This window comes from Falco biarmicus, chromosome 4 (genome assembly GCF_023638135.1).
Source record: "Falco biarmicus isolate bFalBia1 chromosome 4, bFalBia1.pri, whole genome shotgun sequence".
NCBI classification, from domain to species: domain Eukaryota; kingdom Metazoa; phylum Chordata; class Aves; order Falconiformes; family Falconidae; genus Falco; species Falco biarmicus.
Window position 1 is genome coordinate 82,917,138 of NC_079291.1, and position 27,157 is coordinate 82,944,294.

General features: G+C 38.5%; 1 protein-coding gene across 9 annotated transcripts; it reads right to left on the reverse strand.

The window, feature by feature from the left end:
* Positions 1-16: 16 nt before the first annotated feature.
* Positions 17-27,104, reverse strand: IQCE (IQ motif containing E). 9 transcript variants are annotated; one of them, XR_008821299.1, is made up of 24 exons: positions 26,870-27,101; positions 25,481-25,528; positions 24,798-24,840; positions 23,234-23,374; positions 22,821-22,976; positions 21,794-21,864; positions 21,027-21,140; positions 20,367-20,414; positions 19,764-19,834; positions 19,479-19,551; positions 19,029-19,078; positions 16,209-16,366; positions 15,660-15,715; positions 15,138-15,346; positions 14,260-14,364; positions 13,406-13,508; positions 11,787-11,882; positions 11,044-11,067; positions 9,894-9,989; positions 8,723-8,853; positions 7,893-8,011; positions 4,463-4,529; positions 3,444-3,580; positions 17-2,481 (listed from the first exon to the last, which is right to left on the reverse strand). XR_008821299.1 is itself a non-coding variant. In XM_056335143.1 (24 exons), exons 1-23 carry the CDS (start codon positions 26,909-26,911, stop codon positions 3,473-3,475), a joined length of 2,169 nt encoding a protein of 722 aa, XP_056191118.1. In that variant the 5' UTR covers positions 26,912-27,104; the 3' UTR covers positions 17-2,481; positions 3,444-3,472. The 9 variants fall into 9 exon arrangements, 8 of the variants coding, with proteins under 8 accessions (XP_056191118.1, XP_056191117.1, XP_056191123.1 ...); XM_056335143.1 differs by lacking the exon at positions 4,463-4,529 and adding an exon at positions 6,343-6,449 and having other exon boundaries at positions 26,870-27,104; XM_056335142.1 differs by lacking the exon at positions 4,463-4,529 and adding an exon at positions 6,343-6,449 and having other exon boundaries at positions 17-3,580; positions 26,870-27,104.
* Between the last annotated feature and the right edge of the window lie 53 nt (positions 27,105-27,157).

The window sequence follows — 27,157 nt, forward strand, 5'->3', positions numbered from 1 at the left end:
GCAGCAGAAATGCATGAACAATTAATTGACAACCTTTATTTGGAAGTTCAACAATCAGGAGGAAAACACATTGCAATTGTTTTAGCTTTTGAAAGATCCCCAAATAAATTACATAAAAGACTTGTGCAGTTCTAAATATTAAAAAGACCATAAAAAATAATGGTGCTCTCATATGCCAGAATTAATCCTTTTCCATTTCAACTATATTAAAAGTTGCCTGTGCAGGGATTATTTCTATAGCTAGACAGAAAACAATACAGTTTTCAGGTCTTAATGCCTCAGTAAAGATTTACAGGCATAGGCACTTCAGGGCAAAAAGAGATCAAGAGAGATAAGATCCCATGAAAGTCAGATCTCTATATTGACACTCGATCTCTAACTAAACACTACTGTAAATTGCAAAAGGTTTTAAAGTAGGCAACATTATCCCATACCAGTAGAACTGAAAGCGTGCTGTTAGATTACATAGGTTACAGTGGAGTTTAATTTTAATTCAAGACCTTGACGCCCCCACAAGGTTACCAGTGCTTTCTACAGAAGATGTGGTTTTTAGAAACAGAGTATGTTTGTATTGGGCCCATCTTGACATGTTTAAGCCACAGTGATTTTTAATGTCCTCAGTTATTCCTCTTAAGGAATAATGCCAATTATTCCAAAATTAATTTTTTCTTCCTTCATTGTTCCACACTTCTTCCCAGATTTACAGGTGCTGGCATTCAGATAGATAACCACAGAATGAATTCTAGTGTCAATTGCTACCCCTTTCAACACATTCCAGTACAGTATATAATGAAACAACATTAAAGGCTACCAATACTGTGCAGGTTTCTCTTTCTACTGTACCACACCAAACTTCTGATGCATAGTGAGCAAGCACATAGTTATTTTTCAAACTAAGATATGAGTTTGAAGCCTGGCTCAAGTTAAGTATCGGGTTTTTGATAGCTAGGAGACAGCAGACTCACATTTAGGAAGCTCTAGACACATTTTCATTCATGCCAGAAAATGTTTGCTTCTTTTCACGCTGATTGCCATCTGTGCCTTTGGGTCACACTAAGATACTATCTCCCCTTCATCCCAGAACCTCTCTGCTGACAGCACTAAAGCCAGTCATACACTCAGTTAAAATGCAAGTCTTTCTGCTCTGTATCTACTTCCTAATACTTTCATATTGGTTATTACAGCACAGTAAAGTAAAAGAAAGCCATCTTCATTATATTTGCTGTCCAAGTGTTTCCCTATAGAGTAAGAGCCAGGTAGGTATTTTATATCATTAGTATGTAGTCCTGACACACTACATACCCTGCCCTTAATGTGTCAGAGTCCTCAGCTCTAGTCACTCTCTCTGTAGGTATCCACGACAGTCACAGTTACAGACCTGAAATATTATACATAAACAACTCTGTATAGCTCTGCTTCTATTTAGCAAAATTACTCTTTTTCATAACATGCCCTCTAGAATGGGAGGGAAACAGATCTCAGCTTCTGCCAAGAGGATTCTACCCCTTTTATTCTTTTATTTTCTATATTTTTTTTATTCTTATTGCAGATGACAGTCATGTGACCAAAGTACAAGCAGGAAAAATTTACCCATCGGGAGTGTAAATGACATTCTTCAGACTGCTTTGGGTACGGAGAGCTCCCAAAACTGCCTTTGGAAATAGCACAGGCAGCATTTCCACTGATGGGATTAAATGAAATCAGCTGCATTGTGCTGCAGCCATCCAGTTTCCTCTTTGGCTGCAAGTACTGGCATAAACTCTGATAAGCCTCAGATAGTGCTTCATTGAAATCAAAGAACTGAGACAGCTCTGACTTATTAGTATTCAGCAAAACACTGGTGACTGATTTTTAATTTAAGAGAAGAGGGAAAAGGTGATAAAAATCTTATATTTAAGTGTGCTTTCTGTTTACAAGGCTTTATTACTCTTTGATGACAAAGAAACCATTAGGGTCTCCACAAAAACTTCACTGTGTGTTTGTAAAATTAAGTTCTCCTTCCAGTATATGTTATATAATTTATCTAGTTTGGCTTAAAAAGGAAAAAAAATCCCAAACATTTTAATGCCCATGAAAGATGTAGGCAGATTAGTAGGAACTATCCAGTTATATACAGTCTACATAAGAGATCTGGGAAGACCCCTCTGATCATATTCTCCACATCCCATTATGGTTTTGGTTCTTCTGTGGACAATGATATTGTCAGATGGTGTAATTTCTGGATGCAGTCTTTATTTCTATTATAACCCAACCTACCACTTCTGCTCCTAAACCTAACTGCACGGGTTAGGTTTTGGATATTACGCTTACCCTAATCCATACCTCTCAGAATACAGCAGGTAGTGCCCGTGCTTTCCAGCAGTTGGCCTAGTATTTACCTTATGACAGGTACCCCTAGGCTGTATCCCTCTCCCAGGCTGTGATGGGGCTTACTGCGTGCTTGCAGGATGTACTATCATGTACGCACTCGCGACGGTAGTACTGAGAAGAGAGATCAGCATTAGACTTAAAACCCCATAGTGTTCAGTGTACGAGCAGTCTAGTTAGGTGAAAGTTTCAGACAGTCAAGTGATGTAAACTAAAACGGGACACAAAGCAACATATCTCCTACGTCAAATATTGCCATATATTACAGATCACCCTGCATAATCCACTCATATTTGTGACAGGTAAGGAGAAGCAGCAGTCACTAGGGTATCCTTCACAGAACACTCCTGCTATTTACACTCTTTCTCTGACAAATACAAAAAACTGATTATGTGATCAGACATTTCAAATACAAAATAGTACTATACATACCATAGCAAGCACGCTTGGAAAACGCAATAAATAAGAAAACCCTGCTGATACAGTAGGCCTAGAATTGCCTTATGACCAAGAAATGGCTTTCTAAAAGCCTTTAGAAGGTCTGCACAGACTGTGTTCAATACAAAAATAAACAAAACAGATATTAAAATATAACACAGTAAAAATTTTTAAGTAGAGAGGATCCAGTAACAAATACAAGCTGTTCCCCTTCAAGTACACAGGCTGGAAATTGGAGCCATGTCTTTAACCACTTTCTGATTAGACAAATTGTTTTAGTCTACCTGAAACAAAACTTTGCTTGACATGAAATAGTTCAAGGCTTTACTGCTTTCATTTAAATTTGGCAGCTGAATTTATAATCCTCACTGTGAAAACATTAAAGTGTTTTGGTTTAGTTTTTAAATCCAAACTCTCTGTGTACCAGGAGGATAAGGTTAACAGTCAGTCAGTGTCTTTCAGCCATAAATTCTGCTGAGATGACATATCAAACAATTACTCATTTATGGCTGAAATAATGACACCTGTCATTAAAAGGGGTTGATATTCCTCCCTTTTTTCATCTTTGATATGCTTTATCTTGGTACAAATAGTTTTGTTTGTAAATCTAATAATTCAAGATCACCAGAGCCTGTTACCAAAACTTAGAAGTGAGTGTAGGTTTTCCTCATCTGCAACAACGGAGAGACAATAACGATATCATCTGAATCATCTGAGTGAGCTTCATCTGCAGACAGAGAGGGAGTAGGCTGCGATTGCTTCTCACAGGACCTGGCTGAAATAATTACAAAGGAAACAAGGTCATCAATAAACAACATTGATAAAAACAAACCCTTATGGGAAGCGTAATATACTCTGAGCCATTAAGTTTCCAGAATCACCTACAGTTATGATTAACTCTGATCTATATTTTTCTACATATAACTATTCCTCTTCCTCTTTAATGAAACAGCACGCATGGCAAGTATTGCCATAGTGATCACGCATGATTCGTCTTATTGTCTTTAAATCTTTGCAAGTGGTTACACACCACGAAATAAAGCAATTTGATACTGAAGCCATCTCAGGTCATAAAAATAAATATTTATTAGATGGCCAGAAAAGGAAAAATTGACCCAAGAAAGCTTAAGATAAGCAGAAAGGTCACAATGAGAACTTCAGTCAGATATAGATAGCAAAGGGAAATAGAAAAAAAGGGAAGCTCTCAGTGAAGGTCTTTTCATCCTTATAAGATACCAGAAATAATATTCACATGCTGTACTACCTTAATGACAATAAAAAATGGTGACCACACCATGTTTTTGGGCTTAGGTTGGGGTTTTTTTGTTGGGTTTTTTTTCATTTCTTTCTCTTGCTTCTTTGCTGTGTTTCTCGGTGTGTCGTTCTATGCATCTCATCAATTCCAACATTTGAAGAAATGTTCAGGGCATGAACAGATAGAACTATAATGATTCCAGTAAACACTGGAAAATCAGAGGGATAAAATGGATACATATAAGGCCCCTAACATCTGATGAGCAGGAACCAGCAGCTTATATCCCCTCTCCAAGAGATCTATGAACGAAGTGACGACAGCTATTAATACCTTCCAGAACAATATCCTCCCCTCAGCTATTAATACCTCCTAGCACAATATTCTCCCCTCAGCTCCACTTACTTTTCAGTTTCACATACAAGTTCTCTGAAAAGACTATCTCCCAGAGAAGAAAACAAATCAAGATAACCTGTGGGAGGAAGAAGAAACAGACAAGAAGCCATACACTGAGATTTTAACACTGAAATGGAAGGAAACATGGAAGGCACGCAGAGACTGTTACCTGGGGAGAACAATAGACAGGCCACAGGTCATGGTGAGACAAGAGGTTCCTGACACAGAGAAAAAGTCTCCTAGTATGGAAGAGGACGCATACACAGCAACTGGAATGTGGAGTAAAGAAAGGGGAGAGCAACCAGCCCAAAAATAGGAAAAGAGTGACAGAGAGAGAGCCTGTGAACGGAAAGGAGGAATGTAGGGAGGCCATTACATTGGCTTCAACCTACAGAAGCAAAGAAACACGTGACTTTCCAGCTAAGTGAAATTCTTCCCTGCAGTCAGCAAATAACATAGGAGTTTTTCCGGAAGAATTATGTGCCAGTAGTACTGGTAATAAGGATGAGTAAAGAGAACTTCCAGAAGCAGGCAAGTTTAACTAGAAGATGCAACTTCAACAACAACCAGATACTATATATGAAATAGTTTAATATTGTCCAAATCATTCTTGATTATATACTGCTCTTGATGTCTGAGACTTTCTTGTCCTCATCTTCAGTTTAATATATTTCAGTGACTTTCTCTTTGTGCTTGTGAAGGGGTAAGCACTGATTAGAGTTAAGAGTTGTATGTAAATTCATTACAATTTCAAAAAAGCCTCAAATTAACAGTTGTATCCGGAGTGGCTAGTGATATGTAGAGAGAAATGCTGCTCTTCTTCAAGACTGCTGTGCATGTACAGAACATATTCTTCCTTCCTGTCACACCTGACAGAAACAAACAAAATGCTAAGTTTCACAGACTGAATCGTTATTAACTGTTCCATGTCATGGGGAAGCAGTAGAAATGGCTGTACAAGTCTCAAGTACTGTCCACATTCTGAAGACAAGCAAAGCAACATTGAATGCCACATAACTTTTGCTATTTTTTCATAATTTTTTTAAATTAGAAAACACAGATATATCTAACCTGCAGCAAACAATGAATTAAAAGTCTGCAAATGCTTGACCAGGATTATATACATTTATTCTAGCAGATACATAAGGTTCTTTTAAAATACATTTCCATCTTTTCCATTCCTCTCAAAATAATGCCAAAAGGCTAGGGAAATTAAATGACTTACTGCAATATATACTTTCACTTAAAGTGCAAGATCTAGAGGTCATGAAATGCAGGTTTGGACTTGGGACAAATGAAGCAAGAGCTTGTTCAACAGCTGCATGATTTAAAGCTAAAGGAATTTGATGGCTTTAAATCACTCAGCTGTTAAACAAGCTCCTTGTCTCATGTACTTTCCAAGCTGCAGGATGACCAGTGAAATACATTACATCAAAACCCAATTTTGCTTGTGGATTTTTACATCAGTCCTGAGCTAGAAGTGACAGATGTTGGACTTTTAGTTAACTTTAACCTGTTTAAGCTACATGAATTCAAACAGCAAACAACCTGCTATAACCAAACTGATTACTGAGGGGTCATATTTCTTCATGGAGGTGGCATTTACACCAGAACACTCTCCTTCCTTTAGTAGCCTTTTCCCAATTTGTCTTTTGGGAGGGTTTGGTTGAACCCTCCAGTGCACCAGGAGCTAATACTTCACAGAGCTACATAGTGCAAGACAGTCTTTTAGGCAGTTGTGCAGTTAGAGAAGTACATATCTGGTATGCCTCTTCAAGCTAACTACATACAACCTATCCTCATCCCAGATTTTGAAAACATCTCCCATATTTGTAAAGATCAGCAAGTAAAACCTGCTTTGTTCTCAATCTCTGCTTTGTGATGCTCACCAGAAAAGGGACTGCAAGAAAGAAAGTTTGAATACTTATGATCTCCTCTCTATACCCCCTCTGGTATAAATTCTTCCAGAACTTCTTCACTCCTTTGTCATCATAATCTGCAATAAACATTAGTTTTGGAGACTTCATAGCTGGACAGTGACTCTGCTCTATTAGTATTCATACTACAGCATTTATTAGACTAGATTCATCTTACACACTTCTCTGTGTCTTAGAAGCCCTTCTTCAGAAGCACAAAGTTTTGTTGGTTTTTGGTTGGTTGGTTGTTGTTTTTTAAAGAGATTCTGTTTGGGTAGAATTTGTCAACTGATTTACTCTGGGTTTAGACTAAGCATGCCAATAATGACTACTGCAGTACAGCCCAGGCAAAAAAGGATGCTGCAGCATTTTTTCTGAATACTGTAACTTGACATAATTAAAATCACTCATAACTCTAAACACTTTCAGAAGCAAGTACTACCTACTCCTTCACAAATTAGGATACACCTCTAAATATGGACTACAGTAAAGTTTTTTCCTTCACCGAAGGGCAACCTCTGCATTTGCAATCCCTGCAAGTCTGGCTTATTCCTCATCTCGTATCTTTGAGAAACAGCCTCAGCTGCTTACAGCATGCTCTGTTTCTGAGCAAGTCTGCAGAGACTGTCAGCTTTTCAGTAACAAAAAACCCAAATCAGTGTTTCTCAGATCACCCTCAAAGTTGCTCTCTTTTCTCCATCTGGTCCATAAAAGCCTTAAGTACCCCACTCTAGATAGAACTAACTTTTTTCAGTTTGGTTTTAACTCCTTTGAAGGTGCATGTCTAAGGTTGTCTTATTTTCAGCACTGTTACAAGTACTGAGTAGGAAAGTCAAAACATCCTCTTAAAAGCCTCTTTGACTTTTAACTCCCACCTTCTCACAAACAGCAATGAAGGAGTCAAGAAGGAAACCAAATGGCATAAGAGCCATCAAAAAAGACAGATATTATTTTCCCAGTTTGTATTAGAGCAGTACTAGTTGGCCACGCTGTCCAGGACTTTGTTTTTTCTCTTACTGCACCAACTGAAGACTGCTGAAAAAAATGTGACTAAATACACATGGCTCTTTTTACCAGATGTCTGCCCCCTTCAGAAACTAAGTCAGGATGGTGAAAACATTCACAGCTTGTCTATGGCTTTGGTCCCAAAACATAGTGGAAAGTACCATACTACATCAGCTACAGGGCTGGGGGGACTGAAAAGGAAGTAGAGAGGCAATACAGGGGAACACCATGTTCCTTGAACAGTTACGACTCACACCCCAGAGAGAGAACTTCCAAACCACAGTTGTGACAAAAAGGCAAAGCACTGTGAGGAAGCTGGGACTGATACTGTTAAAGCTTTTATTTTTTATGTAAGGGACTGCACTTGCCAGTATAAGCAACAAGTCAACAAATTAAAAGACACGCAGAGTCCAAGTATGCATTTGCACGTGTGTGCACGTGCAGATGTTCTCTATAAAATTGTGTGTGCACCCACTCAAAACACACGTACTTTTGAACATAGAGGGAAATGAGATTACCAGGAACAGATGATGTGAAGATTGAAGGAGGTCTCTGGAGTGCTGCTGAGACTGGTTTCTTCTCTGCAAAGTAAACTGCAGAATCTGTTTTTTCACTTGGTGCACTGGACACAGAGGACCTGCAAAAAATACTGCATTGCATGAGGCACAGAACAGTAATTGCAGTTGTCTTCAGAGGGCATGCTGAAAAGTTTCTTGTGTTGCTAGCCTCCAAGAGACAAAAGCCTATCCCTTGCAGAAGTGAACTAGTATGTTAAAGTGAGATGTAACTCTTCTTGTAACCATGGCAGCCAATACTAAAAACTTTTAGAGCAGTAAACCTTAGAGACAAAGGAAGTATTTTTCAAGACAGAGTCACCATAAAACCTAAATAAGTAAACTAAGCTTGTTTCCTGAGCTAAGTCACTAGATGGTATTCCAGCCCTTCCCTGTTCTTTCTCCACACAACCCTTAACTTCACCATGTCAGGTCTTCAGATTCACTTAATGTAAGTGAAGGTACTAACAATCAGTTTGATAGCAACTGTAATTTCTTTTTCCTCTGAAGAGTAATTATTTTACTTTACTTTTACTTTACTTTTCCTCATTACTATGGAAAAGAGCATGCAACAGGATATGAGAAGACTACTGCCAAAGCAAGAAACCCTTTCAGTTGCACACACTCTGAATTTTCTCACAAGCAAGCTCTCCCTTGCCATTGTTGGAGCAATGGCCTTGGTTTTCTCTGCCAAGCAACCCACACTAAAATTCTATTAAAAAAAGACGACTCCTCTCCTGCAATAAAAACAATTTTGCTACTGCATGTTGCACAAATACCCATTCCTCACTTACCTCTCCTCAAGCAGTACTGTACGTGATAAGTGAGCCCTGAAAATGGACTGGATCAACGTCACAATTTCATCTTTCTCCTTGCAATCAGAAGACAAGCTCAAGGAGTTTGACATGGAAGACATGCAGGAGTTCTGCAAAGCAATCAAATTAAAGAAAGCTGACCTTTTACAGATTGCACAGAAGCCTGAGAGAAGATCTTGCAATCTTACTCCTGATCATGGAAGTGGTAGTAAAGTAAATATTCCCATCTTTTGGTCTGCAGTCTTTAAGGTTCTATAAGAAGGAAATGCAGCAAGAAATGCAAATCTGATCATCACACAAGCTCTGAAGCACCTGTATTCAATTAATGAAAGAGCAGACACCTGCAAGGAAAGTTCATTTATTTTCCAGGAAGACATTTTTTTGAAGTCAGAGGAGCTAAGGCAACCTTCATAATGGATATATCTTCTGCTTGTATCAAGCAAAAGTATTCAGTCCTACTACATTGGGCCAGTTTACTAAGTAAAAGCGCATGTAAAGTGCAACCAGATGGACAAACTGGATGGAGGATTCTGAATTATCTTTAGCCTGCTAAAAGTCTAAAGGATGTTCATATAAGTTGGCAAATAATTTACAGAAACTAAATGTTTAACTGTTAAGGAATTTTTTTCATATTCAGAACTGAAAAATCTGGAGAGAGCTTGACATGACAGAGGACACAACAAGTCTTTGGTTGAGCATGCCACATGCAAGACTCCTTTACTTGTCACTCCAATCAACAATGCTTTCTAAATTCTTGTTTCTGAACTTCAATGACAAAGTTTTATCTATCACTACAATCATACAGCAGGGAACACTTCAGAGCAAGTACAGTTTTCAATAGCACTCCAAATTAAAAGTTAAAGGGTATGTTATTAGCTGATGATAACCAGAAAAAACAAAGAGGAGACCTAGTTACAGTCCATAATGCAGAAGTTATAGCTTTACTTCCAAGAAAAACTGTGAAATAAAGAAGATTGAAAGGGAGACTACGGAATGAGCTCAGTGCCTCTCTGGAATTACGGTGGTGCTGCCAACCAGTGCATTAAAACATCACTGGGTGATTCAGAGAATTAAGTCTGGAAGTACTGTACTTTACACCATAAACTAAATATAATGGGATGCCTGGATACCCATTTGCCCCAACAGTTACCTCGTTGTGAGATTTTGCATCATGCATCCTATTAGTCAGTAACAGTTTCTGTCGAGCTAAATGTCCTCTGAAAGCTGCCTGAAGCATAACAACTGCCTAGCATGGAAAGAAATAAGTAGATGTTAGCTCCTTTGAAAGATAGCAGTTATAAATTAAAGCAAGAGTCCAAGAGGGAAGAGGTAATGGGGAAAATAACTTTTCCCTGTGCAATAAAAACTCTTTGATGTGTTGACATTTTCTTACATTTAAAGGATACACACATGTCCCCATTACTTCACAGGAACTCTGCTGCAATCTAGAGAATCCCCAGCCTATGACAACCCATAGACATACACCTCCATGATTTAAATTCAGTATGGGAGGTGTTCATGATTGATCCTATCAAACGCAGTTAAGTTCTAGATGCCAACACTAGCTTTATTTCACAAACAGAGCAACATGCTCCCATTCCCAGATTAGATTCTGGCTGCTCAGCAGGCTCTGTGATGCTCTGGTGCAATCAGATATCAAGCCAAGTCTGGCAGACCATTGTGGTGATTACACTGAACATGTCTTTCCTTTTAGAGATTTTACTTTTTGGTTTAGATCAACAAAAAGCATCTAGAAGTAAAACAGCATGTTTGCATCACATGGTTGGAATTTTTTCTGATTTCTGAAAGTAGGATTTTTAATATTCTGGAAGAAACAATTGTAAGATGCTGTTTAATCATAACCTTTGTGCAAAACACATGAAAAAGCGACTTTGAAAAAATTGTCAATTTCTTCATAATATTCAGGGACATTTCTTCTTAGCAAAAGCTTTAAATTCCTCCTTCAAATCCTTCTTGTAGTGAAAATGAAAGCATTATTAGAATTACCTAATTTAGAAAATCTTTCCTGTCTGTTGGTATCAAATTTTGTGCAAAATTTTCAGAAGCAAGGTATCAAGGACAGAAAATTTGAGACCAAAAGGAGAACACTTTGAACAAGATATATCAAACAAAACCAGGATGTCAGAAGGAAGGTCATGATCCAGTCTGAAGAACAAACATGATCTTGGGACAACAGTTCATATTACAATAGAACTTCTTTAAAAATAAAAGTATTATTCATTTGTGCTTTGATACAAATTGTCTGACAACCAACAAAACAGTAAAACAAACATACTCACCTCATCCAGAGCAGCAGCTTCTTTCTGAAATGAAAAATGCCTAAGCTAATGCCACAGATACATACACATTTTATCTAATAAAGATTTTTCCAAATTTTTCCCAACAATTAAAACACGTAGAAAATACCTGTCCCACCTCCCCCGAAAACTCAAACAACAAACCTAAGGAAAAAAAGCTTTTAATCTTTAAAAGATGTGTGGATAGTTCTTTTGTCTTTAGTTTCCCAAGAAGCAATTATAAGGCTAACCTCACATTGAATGTCATACACCTGGAAAAAGCAGCATTATGTTGTTGCCCATAGAACAAAATGTAAGGTTAACACTTTTTCTCTAGATCATTTTGTTCTAGTTGAGTGTAACTTAATATACGAAACTTCCTGTATTGCCTGGAAGATTTCTTCAAGGGGAGTTTAACTTCTCAGTCATACTCCAAGAGGCAACAGCAGCAGTATTGCTTCAAGCACTGCTATGCTTACTTATTTTCCCTTCTTATCTAGACCCCTCCATTCAGAAACTGGCTATCTCAAAAAAGAAAGAGCAGGATTCTAGGGAGCAAAGTTAAAAGAAACAATAGGATTCTAGGAAGCAGTGGGGAAAACTTGTAAAAAGCAGCGGAAGAGAAGATGGTGGTAAGGAATCATACTGGGAAGCACTGCTGCAGTTCCTGGAGCCTAGTTGATGCTAGAACAAGAGTAAGATTCAGAGGGGGATGTCCTCACTGTTCCCCGGTAGGAGAATTTCACCTTGTTTCGGTACATCTTCCAGTGTCTCTGGATGATTTTGGCTGCTTGTTCCTTCCTGTGATCTTCTCTGCCTTTAAATGTGCAGGGTAGCGAAGACTACAAAGAAGAATCTTTAAGTTAGTACACTAAAGACACTAAAGTTAGAGTTCTGTGAGGGAAACAGGTTACAAATGACTCAGAAAAAATCACCACCAGAGTTGTTAAATGTTAATCTTGCCTGCAGGGCAGAAGGAAGTTAAAGAAAACTCTTAGTTCTAAATACTGCTCATGTTCAAACTCATCTAGATGACTGTTACAGTGAAACACATTCCTGTCCCCATTTTAGCTGTTGGCAGAGCATGGAAATGGAAGGTTTTCATTTACACATACTCCTATTTTTCTATGCATTGCTAAAGCAGTAAGAGCTCCAACAGTGGAACCCACTGCTTTGTTGATCAGAAATGGTTCATATGTTATCAACAGACTGAGAACAAATGTCAGGATATCTATTTTGAAATTCTTCGTACTAATTAGCCAGGGAGCTCGCTACTGTCTCATCCTGGCAAGTGTGGTCCCAGGATCATCTGTTTAAGCTTACTGATGAGTTGGCCATCATATGACACCAACAAGACTGAGAGCTTGTGTAAACTGCCATAACTCTACTCTTCTATCTTGAGGAAGCGGGGGGGGGAGCAGAAACCAAGAATAAAACAAGATTTTCTTCCAGTTATTTCTTCTGAGGTGTGGTTGCATATTCTACCTCTCACGATCTGATCCTTTTGGTCCCTAATGTCATACTAATTGTCATACCTCACTTGCCAAATAAAAGTTAACTGCAATTTTAGAAGAAAAATTTAATTTGTTGGTGTAAAATTATAAGTAGAGGAACAAGAGATTTCACAGACTCTGAAAAAAACTCTTGATTCTGTGAAAAGGAGTTATTTATAACCTAAAAAAACTGAGTTACAGGCTTAAGTTTAGCAAATGGATCATGTTATATTAAAAATGACAACCTACTATTAAAATGAAAAATTGGTAGGAACTTAGTGATAATTACAAATAATGGGAACATTTCAATAAATGGGTGGTTACTGGCCAAGAATATATATAGTCTGCAGAGGAAAGAAGGAGCTGTTTGTTGGCTGTTTTTAAAGGCTCAAGTTATTTGGTATTCAAAACATCATCTAGCATCCATCAGCCTATAACACACACACACAAAAAAAATAATCTAAAGAATTGTACGGTATATCAAAACCCAGCACCCTCTCCAGCTAATCGACATTTTTATTCATATTTTTTACTACCTGTATTTCAGAGCCTATTTATTTTCAAGTACAAATGATCAAAATACCCAGTAATAGTTTTCAACTAGTTTTTTGGGAAATGAGATTAACATAACCACACTGCATCTGAAAGCATGTCTGTCAGTGCCTATTCATCTCTACTGGCCAGTTATAACATTTGGCAGAGGGATGGAAGACTGCAAAGATATCAAGTGCAGTCATATTTCACGGATAAAACCCCAACTGATTACAGAGCCTCTCTGAAAAGACACAACTAGCAGCTACTTGGACTATCAGCTCAACTTGCTATATATCAGTTAGAAACCCACCACCACATAAAACCCCATGTGTCTGTACCTTATTAAGCTTTTCCATTGCCTCTTCTGCCATTTGTCTCTTCTCTTCCTCCAATTGTGACTCCAGTTTCCCTACCTTCTGAGTCAAGTTCTGGATCTCCTCACTGTGGTTGGAAAAGCAAACATATTTATAGCTAGAAGTCTTCTGTTGTTCTCACTTTGAAAATACTAACCCATTTCATAAGAATTGGTTGCTTTGCCTTTTTTAAGGCCAAAGTGTGAAACTGCTCACGGTAATATGCTACATATTCTCCTAGTAACAGACACGTAACATCAATTCTAAAGTTTTGATAGCACAGCCTGACATTAAAATTAAAGTCACAAGGTTACAATGGTACCCTTGATGCTATTAATAATGCATCTAGATCTGCTACAGTTTCATATTTGCCAAAGTCCTTTCTTACAAAGTAATAATGAAATCAGGTTTTTTGCCACACGTGCACAGGATTATTATAAAGTTATACAGCGTACATGAAGTAAATGGAATGACATATCGGCAATGGTCTAGAAGCATAGGCTAAGGTAAGGTAAAGATACTACAGTTTTTTCTCAGAAAGAGAAAAAAAAAGTCTGAACCCAACATGGCAGCTTTCTTTTTCCATTTATCTTAGCAGCTTTTATTATAATTTAATTCTTATTTTTACTATACTACTTAGTCTTCCACTTCCTCTAAAAGCACTCTATAGAATTCTTCCCCTAGTAACTTATTCTATCCCTCCAAAACAGTTCTACTTATATGAATTTCCACCTTCCTGCAGTTCAGATGAACTCCTATGGACTTCGATACAGTTCAAAAGAGAATCTAACAGGTATTTTCTTTGTTCAGAAAGGATTTACTAATACAAAACTTGACACCTGAAAGTCTGCTCTTCTGTACTGTTTTCTTCCATCTTACTCTGCCACTTCTGTAGCTCCAGCTCCAGTTCAACCTTTGCCTGCAGTAACTGCTTGATATCTGATCTACAAAAGGTACAAAGAAATCTAAGCAATACTCAACACATTTACACTTCCAACATAGTAGTTATTTTTTGTTTAAACATCTGAAGAAAATAGGTTTTCTTAAATTTGTAAAGTAACTAAATGTTTAGGTTTTCCTTTTAAATCAAACAAAATGCAAACATACACTGTTCAGAAGCAAAAGGCCTCTTCACATGCTCTCACTACACATTTCTGCTCACAGTTGACACTGGAGACAGTGTCTTATCAACAATACATAGCTGTGTGCACATCTCTGCTCATGATCAGATTAACCTGTCTGCCCTTATGCACTGACCCACCAAACAAGTCCAAGCAACACAAACTGCAAATCAATTGCTTACGGGGGAGAAAAGAAGTCACAGTGCCTCATATGGCAGAAGGCAGGCTTAAAAAGAGAAAGTGATAGACCAGACAGATTTTTTTTCAGCAAAATACTTCCAAGAAGTGCTGCATAACATGACATACAACCCTTCAAAGGGTTTTCAGTGTGGCTGGCAAAAAAACCCCATGCCTTGAGAAATGTGTTAAAAACAAGCAACTCATTTTTCATCCTCTCACTGACTTTTTTTCTGCAATGTAATTTTACAACGCCTAGTAGGACTAGAAGAGGTTTTTTGAAATAAAAGCTGAGGAGACAATCAAAATTAGTTTTCTTGCTGAAAACAGGAAGGACTTTTCTTTTGTAACATGACAAGAAAAAATTAAATAATCCACACCTACAAAAGAACATCATCTCAGACAAAAGTCACACTTACTCTTTACTGAGCAGGAGGTTTTGAAGTGCCTTCCTATCACTCTTCAGTTTCTTCACTAGCCCTTGGAGATGATGACATTCCTCAGCATGGTCTAACCGTTGAGAGGCTGGATGATCCAGGTCTACAGAAGGCGAAGATGACATGGCAAGTACCTGTGATGACTCACTATCTGCTGATGACACCCTGGCATTCTCCATGGCATGTATTTTCTAAACAGGATAAATTTACACAAAAAAATACAAAAGAAAAAAGAAGAAAATCAAATCTAGCATAAAATTATTTTATTTAGGCCATGAGAAAAGATCAAATGAAAGTTGATTCTAAAACATGCATCTATATGCAACAAATATAAGAAAAGAAAAAAGGGAGGAAAGGTACATGGTACAGACATCAGTTTACATGTACGAGCCAGAATGCACAACACCGACATATTGAAAGACTACATGCCATGAGCACAAGCCCATGGTTCTGCATTTTCTGCTTCAAGACGGGGAAGATGGCCCAAGGATTATGATCACTTACTTTTTCTAGTTCTGAAATCCGCCTCACCAGCCTCTGTCTGCTCCACTCACTGTAATCTAAATACAACAACAAAGCTTTAAACATGAAACTAATCAGTGAGTCAACATTGTTCTTGCTTTTTGAAACTTCTGTCCATATAGAAAGACCATCTAAAGAGCTCTGAACCCCAACTTTAAATATGCAGCAATGAAAAAATGAGAATGGTCTTAAAATATTCGACTTCCACACCAATTAACTCAAATCAATATAAATCATTCACATTCATCAATTTTCAACAACTGAAAAACAGTTTTCCAGTGAAACATTAAAATCTTCAAGTGATTCCAGTCCAGAATTCTCAGGGATAATATTCAAAAAAAACTCAGGTCTGACTGGAGCAGCACATCCAGAAGTCAGAGACTCCTGTAGAAACTTCTTGTTTGCCCCTCCTGAATCTTCACCTTTGTAATAACTCCCTTATTTCTACTATTGTAGGGTCCTGCTCTCAAAACAATCTTTCAAATGTAGCTAAAACCCTTGCCCCACGCTCACCAACTTTTCAGCACGTACTTCTTGTTTTATTGGAAGGAGGAGAACTGCTCAGTACATGACCAAGATCTTCTTTCAGCCTCTGATTCTCATCTTGCAATTCCTTGACATTCCTAGATAATCTCAGGACAGCAGCATTCAGTGCCTTTAGTTGGTTTTGGGTATCTCTACCCTCTGTACTTGGAAACAGGGTCAAAACCAGAAAGTTAACTTAAAAGCAGAGAACAAAGCAGCAGCATTGAAGAGAGCTCAACAGCCTTACTATTCTAGTCAGCTGGCTAACTATCTCAGCTCCCCCCAAAAGCACTTCTCAACATTTTTGCACTTGAGAATTACCTATTCTTTTAGGTAAAAACACGCAAAGACCATCTTGCTCAACACTTTCACAATTGTTTTAATTTGCATCAAAGAAAAATGATACTTTGCAACTGTGAAAGTTTATTATTTTTACTTCCTCCCCCACTCTGTTTCATTAACACACAAACAAGGGTCCTTGTATGAGTTTTACTTATGTGGTTTTCTATTTGTTTTGTTAACCAACCTTATAAGGCTTTATCAGAGCTCTATTGACCACTGATTTAAAAACACTTACCTTCAGCCAATTGGGAGACTTCTCCAGAAAACTGCTCAGTACAGAAAGCGAACCTGCGTGTTCTGAATTGCCTTCTTTCACTTAAACAGATTGAGACTGGGAGAGAGGGCTATACATAGATGGAACCACTTTCAAACAAATCCAACACACATGCATATTTTCAGATAACTGTGAATGCTGCTCTAATAAGTAAAAGAAACTATTCCTGCGAAAGTAAACCCCAGAGAAATTTCTTTCTTCATTTGAGATGTTTCAATCAGAGACATTTTTGAACAGATTTGAAGAATACAGCTAACATTGATGTGATGGGAATTAAAGGCATCAGAAAAGGGAAAGCCTGCTACGTGTTAAAACTGTTTTAAATATATTACAGTGATTTTGCCTTTTTATTTTTTCTTATAAAAAGGGGAAGAAATTTCAGCTTCCAGATGCGCTAAGTTGTAAAGCTGGTTCACAAAACAGATTTCTAGTGAGATGAAATACTTGTTCTTTATGGTATGAGAAAATTCTTAGAAACTTACTTCTGGAAACAAAGGTCTGAAGGAACTGATGGACCTACTTTTTGACAAATGCTACTGCCAATAGTAATCACAGAACAATTTGTGAAGGAATCTTACACCCCATCCACTGGAATAATTACAAGGTAAAGGGAGAGACAGTCTAAAATCAACAAATCAGAGTGAAAAGCTGAATCAAATCTACCTTTTGGAGATTAAAAGGAAATGAAGCCATAAAAACAAATAAATAAGGCTGTCCATATATCACAGATGACTATTCATACAGCTGTCCCAGCAGGAGGGGGGGGCAGGGAAAAAAGCAAAAAACAAAGCACAACAGACAACCAAAAATGGGAAGTGACAGAAATTATAGAAATCATAACCATATCATGGAGTGTCATTATTTTAGGCTCATCAAAACGTAAATGAAAGAACTGCAGATCATTCTGAGGATATGAAAGGTTGCCTAGTTTCTAGCTTCAATTGGATACTACAGCTTCACACATAAATAATCGTGTCTCAGAATTAATGCTGAAAAAAAGGAGCTAAATGCCATTCACTTCAGCCAGAAATAACGTAGACAAGTATCATGAAAGAAACACTATTGTACAACTCTATGTGCCAGAGTCCTGACCTTCAACATCATTTATTATTTCTGTGCTCAGCCTCTCAAGTAGAGACTGAGTCAGATAATAGAAAGAGACTGCCCTGACCACTGCTTTTTGAAGCTATGAATAGATGAGGACAAGAAAGAGACCTGATGACTTATTTTCACCTGTAAATAAATCAGGTGTGATGGCTTACAGCCTCAAGAGGCTAGCCACTGCATGCCTGAGCTAACAGATATTTTTTTTTTAAAACAGTGACAAAACAAATTGTAGTTTTCAACCCACAAGACAGTGGGTTAGGGAATCACAAGCAGTATATATAAAGACCCATAAAAAGTTCTCACGTCTTTCTGTCAATCTAAATAATTACACACAAAAAAGTACAGCTGCCTGTACTTAACACTAGGAGGGCAGGCATATTTTTAAGTGGTGTGGTTACATTTTCCTATCCAACAAGATTCTATTAGCCTCTTCTCAGCTCAAATAACACTCACTTGCATAGATGCTTTTGATTTTCTCTCTTATTGGAGCTTTGTCTTTGTGCTTTGATTTTTATTTCCTCTATAGACTCTTTACCCTTACCACCATGTAGACACCCACACATTAGTGACAAGCACTAGTACAAGCTTCTCTGCCAGCGTCTTACTAGTACCACTCATGGAGATCTCACAAAAGCTACCCTGATGTGCAGGTTGCCTCCCTGTACCACAGGAAAATAATGTTTACACCAAAATACCTTCTTTGCAGCATACACCCCAGAGCAAGATGCGGAACTGACTCAAGAGTAAAATGTCAATATCTAGTAGTTTGCTTCAATCACCACTGATGTCAGAATAGGTGTGATTATGGGGGAAGATGGATTTTATGTAATGGAGACAAATTTTCAGAGCTTTCATGTCCTCTTTAAATAGCTCTAATATTTTTTCCACATCCACAAAATGATCTATCTACATGAAAAAGAAGTGTGACTAAGACATATCCCAAAACTGTGAAGCCAACCAAAGCAGTACCAAAAAGCAAATCCAGCAACCTAAATAAGAAAACAAACTCTTCCCACGTAGTAGTTTTCCATCAGTTAAAGTAGTACATGAGTGATACATCAAACACATATATGTAAACAGTGCCTCAAAAAATTTAAACATACTTTTTCCTCATAGTCTCAGACTTTGCCAGGAGGAGTTGGAGACGATGGACCTGTGAAACATGAAATGTAGTTTACATTAAGGAGCTAGCTGTGGAAGCTGACACTGCTACTGCAACACATTTTTCCATTAAGTGAAAATCAGAACTTCAGGTAGCAGCAGAGGCAATGATGCCATTGCTGAAAATCTGGCTGCTGTTATATTGACTTTAATCTAGATAGTACACGTACGGAGGTACACTGATTTCCCCTTTTTGGTTAACACACTCAACTTATTGAAGAAGAAAGGTTTTTCAGTACATGTACCTGGAGCTATGAGAATATCTATGAAAATCTGATTCCAACTGTAGAGCAGCTAAGCTCTACAAAAGCTACCTAAAACATTCCATTAATACTTTGACAACTGAACAACTTCCTCTCCTGTATGCACATTGAAGGATCTGCCAGACATACCTCTTCATAGTAGGTTTCCATAGCTGTCCTCATTTCTTCCAAATTAGTGGTCTTCATGTCTGCCTGGAATTTGCTGAAAATAGAATAATTCAAAATAAAACCCAGTCAGACCAGCAAAGATGCTGCAATACCTTTTGGTTTACAATTTCAGGATGAATGGTTTATAATTGCCAGTATGTTCTCAGGGTTCGTTAAAACTTAAAGAACAGATGAAAAATAACACGTATTTCAAATTCCCTTTATTATCTCATCCAATACAAGCCTCTACCTCCACCAAAGTCATACTTAATAGTGTTGTCTTTCTCCTTGCACTGTTGTTCGAGCTTGAGAATCTTCTGCTTTAGTCCACTAACCACCTACAGAAAGAAAAAAGAGCTCATGAGTCCTAGAATAATCCATCTCTTCACAGAAATTCTATTTCTCCATAGTCTTGCCCTGTCTTTATAAGTTGTAAATAATCAGATATACTTATTCCTACGTACTACAGTACTTAGTAAATCATATGCATGTCTGCTACCCTGCGATGAAGAGAACACTAATGAAATCAGATCCCTAGCTTGTATCTGTGGTAACACAGCCAACTTCATAATATTTATACACAATCATTAAATAAAAACAACTCTTCCCCATTACCCTGCTAAATTAAATCCGTTAAATAATAGGGAGAATGCTCCCTAAACAGATACAAGACAATGACAAAGGTGGCTCCCTGAAATAATAATTCCAGATCTTTGTTACTGGTTTCTTATCTGACTATAAAGGTAATGGTTACATGATTCCCTAATTGCTTATTCTTTCTTACTAAAATGTTGTTAATCAGTAGTGTTTCAGCTTGGCAAGAGGAAAAAACGAGAAGTGAAAGCAAAAAGGTAATGAAGAAACTATTACCCATCCATTAGAAGTCTTTTCTGACAAAGTTCGTGCCAGCTCAGAGCCCTGCAAGGTAAGACAGATAGTGACCAATCTTGCTACTTTATTTTACTTCCAGCTCTTTCCACAGAATTTCCTAACCTAATCAACTCCAGTCATTTCACAGTCCAACAGCTTAGGTTTGGAATGCCTATTGTTGTTTTATATTAGCACACTTCTTCCAAGATGTACATCTGTACACAGAAAGTGACAGCCACAAGGAATTCAGTGAAATTCAGGTCTTCTAACTACGAGCCTTAATGCTTCTCAGCCTTGTGGATCTGACAATAAGGCTCATCTTTGTCTTCCTAGTTCAGGTCTCAGGACTACATGCATTGGTCACCATGCAAGAGGTCAACTCCCTTCTACTTTCCTGAAAAATATTCAGAAAGCAGGCCCCTAAACCGACAGCATTTAATTTTACCTTCAGAAATCAAAAGTATCTTTGCTAAATAAATTTATCTGCACAGTATGGCATGATCTCCCTTTGAACTGAGCAGAGATACACAAAACCAGAAATCAAGCTCATCATTCCTAGAGGCCAACACGCTACAGACTCCTGAAATCTAGGGAGACAAGAAGAGGGTCACTCTGCTCAGCACTCTTTTGCCCCACAGGTATCCCCTAAGAAACAGTCACCTTGGAAGGATCCAACAGTTGTTCAATCTGTTTATCCTTTCGATTATTCTCTTCTTCTAGTCGACGGAGCTTAGTTTTCATTCGATCTCGCTCATTTTTCTGAGCTTGTATTGTCTAAAAGAGGGAAGAAAAAATTGTAAGCACATTTCAGAAACAGAAAGACGTGAAACACATTTTGATGTCAATAACAATCCAATTACGATGGTGAGGATGAAGTGAAAGGAAAAAAAGAAAATAAACAGAAGAGAGACCATCACACCAGACCAGGGCTCACAGATAAGAGAGGTGACAGGGCAAAGATAAAAGGAAAAGGTTTAACAGAAAGGCAACCTTATACAAATGATCTACAACAGCAAAGACATTTGTCTATAGGTATCCCTAGTGTTCCACATGCCCAGTCTTCATCTTTCATACACTGCACTAAACTTAACTGACAAATTGTTAAAATGTGATGGGTAACAGCCAGGAAGCGGAGGGGAAAAAATAAAATAAAGGAGATGGGGACAAGAAACCAAATACAATGAACCTTTCCAGTGTCCAGCTAGGGCCATGGCTGGGGTTCAGGACTGGGTATACTTCAAGGCTTCCACATCCAGTACTCAGAAGTATCTATCACACCATAAGAACAATGAAATTGCCTTAGACACAAGTTTAGTTTAGCCTTACAAATGCAGAAACCGAAGTATTCTGAACCAATAAGGCCTGGACATCTACAGTTGGCTGAAGCGATGCTATGACTTTCTATGTAAGTTTCAGAGAGACTGTACCTTTTTCAGTTCTATAATTTCATCATACATATCTTCTTTTTCCTTGTAGTCAGGAGTTCCAGGAATATAGCCTACACAAAAAGGTACATAACATAAGCAGATCCCAAAAGAGGTATTTTTAACTAACCAGAACCTCTATAGTTAAAGGAAAATACCTAGAACAGCACCAAACTGAAACTACACTCTTTTTTCTCTTCAGAAGAAAAATCAGCAAGGAAATGAATTTTAGAAATGAACGTGAAATGGAAATGTTGCTGTATGAATCTTCTGCCAGATTTTCAGCAGATTTCTCTTATCTCTATTAAAATAGTCATCCCAAGAAAGATATACTCCACAGAAGACTGCAGTTCTCTCATCTCAACAAATCAATTATTTATAAAAATATCTCTAAAAGATGTCCAGAACACATTTTTCTCTTTATGCTTAACATGTAAAAGTCTACTACCTTTTAAAGTTGCCAGAAAATGTGTATTACCAGTAACAGTACAGTTGTCATTTTATATGGAAGTAGGATTTTTAAGTTTACAGTTCTCCTTTAAGAAAAGCAGGATAAAAGTTTTAAATTTTGCTCTTCTCGTAAAACTCTATTGATTTTAATATCACAAGCACATGATAAAACACTTTCTAGAGAAGCAAAAGAAGCCAATTACATAGAATTTCAGGCACGCAGATGGTTTCTATCAATGGTTCCTAAACTATGTTTTGCAAAGTCACAATAAATTGTCTACAGCTGGCCCATTGAACCGTATTATATTTGCAATGTTTTCAGCTGCAAATGCATGGCAATTTGCAAAAAGTTCTGAAAGCTAATAGTGATTCATTGCTAAAAAAAATTTGGAAATCCCTGTCTTATCCAATTTAGAAATCTCAAAAAGTACCTCATGAATCACATTTTGACATATATATTTTAATACCGGCTAAACTTAAATGGCTCTTCGGTTACTAAAGCTAAGATCCTCAGCAATGTGTGTTTTTACACAGAAAAAAGATCATTAACTTTTATCTTCCACACTATTGCATAATTTACCATTACTAGAAGAACGAGAATGTTTTGGCTTCTTCATTCCTAGAGCTTCTTTCAAGTATTCTGGAGTGCTACTAGAAATGTTAGTTCGCATATGCCCCATGTCAACATCTGATTTCAGAGGATGGCTCATTCCTGCCAACAAAAATGGAAAAAAAACTGCAAAAATCAGGGATAATTGTGAATTAACTTCGTGGATTTATTCTGAGCAAATGCAACATAGAAAGCTCCAGATGCTGTTAATTATTCCCTGTATAAACTCCAATGCTCAAGATCAGATAATTCCAACCACCCAAATAAACAACAGTGAAATGACTTCCTATGTAGCCTATAGTCAAATACAATCTATTTTTTAAGAGTTTATATGTTAAGCTGAATTTTATCTATATATGCAGATAAAGTTTCTATACTAATACCTTGTTTCAGTGATCCCAACCACATCTTCCTTGGGTTTTTTACAGCTGCACTCTCAAGACGTGCACTGTCTGTTCCCTGAAGAGACCGACAAACTGCAGATTTTTTAGGATACCATTGTATGCTAGAGCTGTATGGAGACTCTACGACAAAAGAAAATATCTCAGTGTTGCCTTAAAAAGCTCAAGGTCACAAAAATTTTCTGTCTTGTGCTTCAAGGTTCCTAGACACAGTCCTATTTCTTACAAAACCAGAATTTAACTATATACTACAAATGGCTCATACAGAGCAATGGGACATTCACCTAAAAACAACAACAAAAAATCACAACAAAGCAAAAATTCAGTTCCAAAAAATGAAAAGGCTTAGAAAGAGGCATAACGACAGTAATATGACTCAACACATGTAGAAATATTTACACCTACAGTTTGGACAGGCATCCTTAAGATACCCGAGTGTCTGAATTCATACATTAAATTGACCCTTCAATGAATGTATACACAAACGTCCTATCACTGAGAAAAATATGTCTGGCTAAAACAGAAGTAACTCTGTTGTTACTAATCCACCAGCAATTTTCTTGTAGTAACTGAAGAACAGAATCGGTCTGATACAACTGCTGGGGAGCCCCCCACATTACTGCTTCAGGTATGGCAGTCAGGGTCAAATACTGACATCAGTTCCACTTCAAATTATTAATATAGATATGCACTATATGGGCTCACTAGTCAGTCTTCAAATTACCACGAGAAGTATATACAGTGCGAACTGATGTCACAAACAAAATAGTTGAGATTCAACAGTTAGTTTAAATTCCATGATTTAGGCAAGCAAAGGGATTTTAGGAAAAGAAAGATAGATGTACACCTATTAGAAAAGTATGCCTCTTCCTCAACCTAAACCAATATTTTTAGGTACAGCATCATTTGATTTATTAGAAACAAAACAAAGTAACAACAATCAGCAACACTTTGAGGTAAATGCCATCTTTGAAATATTCACTGGAAGTATAAAAAGCAAGATAAATGGAGAAGTACAGTAAGAAACAAACCCCAGAAAAAAAGGACAAAACCTCACATTAAAACTACAGATCTAATAATAACATTGTACTTCTAAGGTCACGTAACAAAAAGCACAAAAACCCCCACCCAACAAATGAAACCGAAAACTGCTTATTCTACAAATACAGATATCTACTGGATGGTAGGTAACTCCAGTAATTCTAGATTCTTTCTACCCAGCAAGTATCATCATTTCTCCAAAGAGACAAAGAGAAAAAGAAATTCAGAATGGTTGCCAGTAGAAGGGATAACACAAGAAGAAAATAGTTTATGCTGGAGATTCAAGAATTACATCTATAATAAACTTCATATATTTAGCCTATAAAAGTCTCACTTCAGAGGTTACAGAACAAATCTCAGATAGGCATGCTCTGCATATATCAGTGAATAACTCTAAAGAGAATAATAAGATGTTCTTTCAAGTAAATCTTCCAGTTTCTACATCCCACAAATCTGTCTTGTTCTGCAATAACGGAAGCAGAAGAAAAAATTTTGGAACACTTACTTGGTGACTTTGGAGGCTTATGAAAAATTTTCTTCTTTAACTTCTGGAAGAGAAAAAGAATTTTTAATGTATTTAAAATACTCTTCAAGGATTTCAGCATATAATTTCAAAATTGCCTTCAATCTCCATTTTGTATGAAGATCATTTGTTCTAATAACATAAAATCTTCAGTGTAGAAAAGAAAACCAGCAGCATTCCCTACATGCAGATTTGACCACAGCAACGGTCACCAGAATTAATGTGGTGTCTATTGAAGTTTTATGCTACAAAGCAGTCTGTTCATGCTCGGAACACTAAGACCTTCCCCATCAGTATTAAATACGAGTAGCAGCAAATTCAAGATGATCACAGAGTAGAGGCTGATCTGCAGAACCATTTCACTAAAGGAAAGCCTTATTCAATTCCATTAAAACTCTGTAGAAGGATTACTTGGGCCCGTAACTTGGTAGAACAGCAAAATGAAGCCAATCACCATTTGCAGCCCCCAGTGCTGAGAATTCAGAAGTCAGAATTACATTAGGTTTAGGAAGTTTTTGAATCAAACTACGTCGCAATAACGTTGTTAGCTTTCCTCTCTGAAGGGCGTCTTACCGACCAGGAGTTACAAGGATGTGGTATGTGTAAGAACATGCTGAGAGGCCTTTCAAGGCATTCCTCCACAGTGCGCCATTACTAAATCTCACCATTTCTGTATCTGATCCACAGGTTATTGCAGACAGGCTGTCATCTCCCTAGGAAATAGAGACATTAACAATGACATTCGCTACCAAATAATTGGTTAGAATACACATCCAAAAGATCTTATATCCTTTTACTATCACAACAAAGTTGCAATAAATTCAAATGGTAAGTATGTCACCAGTACTGCAAAACAACAGCATCATTTGCTTTAACACAAACATTCTGTATGTTCCAGTGCAAGTCACTTCAGATTCAAGTCACTTACGCACTTCAGTGCGCAGCACTACAATACCTGAAGCTTCAGGTGCCCCATCTTCCACGATGCTGATTCGGCACGAATTTCTCCACCAGCAAGAGTTAAGCAGCAACTCACCCACCTGTCCCTTCCTCACTCAGCTGTTCCTACCCTTCCTATGCTATGGGAATGTCCAGTAAACGCGACCCGAGGAGTGATCAGGCTGAGGAAAAACCCCAAACCAAGGAACCAAAGGTGGTTCATTTTTCCTCAGATTGAGAAGTGGGGAAACTTGTCAGTTCACACGTAAGCCTATCCACAGTAGAAGGAAAATTTCCACTTTGCTTTCCAATTATCTGAATGTAAACTGCCCTTGCATGAAGAACATTTTCACTTGCTGCTGACTCCATGGTGTTTAACCATTCTTGCTTTGGGCAGATGCTGATCTATGTCTGTAAGGGGTGTGTGCGTCTGTATGTGTGTAGTATTTTTGAGAACCCTAGCTGACATAACAGGAGCTGGGATTGACAACAGAGCAGGTAAAACGGCTTTCTGTGCTGTGTTTTGTGTGAGAGCAAGCAGGTATACCTCTCAGACACCATGCCATATAGTTTTTAATTTCCTGAGGCAATCTTCTTTGCAGCACACTGATTACCTTTGTTATTTTAAGGCCTTTTGATCACTCTGGGAGATCTCCCTATATAACTGCAGCTATCGCATCAGGAATCAGAAAACATGGAAGGTGCCCAGCTCAACAGGAGATGGTAAACAAGAAAACATTCACCATGACATAAATGTGCAGTAAGAAAAACACTGCTGTCCTTAGAAACCTTCACAGTCCCTTTGCTCTTGCGCAAGAGGCCCAACAAGAGCCACCTACGACAGACAACAAGGGAACAGGGTGGCTGCCAGCAAAGGGCCCCAAAACCTCCCTCCGGCTGCCGAGGGCGGGGGAGGTGAGCGGCAACAGCCCCGCTGTGCTACCGGCCAGCCGGGGAGACACGGGCAGGACCCAGCGCCCCGCGGGTCAGTGCAGACGGAGCCATCCTCCTCCCGCTCCTCGCCAGGCTTCGCCCCGGCCCCGCGGGCAGGCGGCAGCGTTTCCCAGGCCGGGTCCAGGGCCTCCTCCTTCTCCTCCCCGTCGCCCCCTCCTTACCAGCTCCCCCTCCGCGGCCACCTCGCCGGCCCCCCGGGCCATGGCGGGAAGGCCTCAGCGCTCGGCAGGGCGGCGGGGGCCCCCGGGGGCCATGGCGCCCGGCTCCGGGCAGGGGGCGGCCTGGGCTGTGCCGGCCCGCCCCGCGCGGCACTTCCGGGCTGCGGAAACCATGGCAACCAGCCGCGCGGTTGCGGAGCGAGCGGCAGCGCCACCCGGCGGGCGGAGGCGGCCACGCATGCGCAGAACGGCCGGGGGGGGAGGGCGCCGCGCCACCGCCTACGGGCGGAG

Bases quoted from the DNA above. Each gene is read 5' to 3' on its own strand.
- IQCE (XM_056335143.1), bottom strand. From the start codon at position 26,911: ATGGCCCGGGGGGCCGGCGAGGTGGCCGCGGAGGGGGAGCTG. The intron at 22,977-23,233 runs GTATTAGTATAG...TGATTTTTGCAG, and splicing joins GTTGGGATCACTGAAACAAG to TTTTTTTTCCATTTTTGTTG. The intron at 11,883-13,405 runs GTACAGACACAT...TCTTCTTTGTAG, and splicing joins CAATGGAAAAGCTTAATAAG to TCTTCGCTACCCTGCACATT.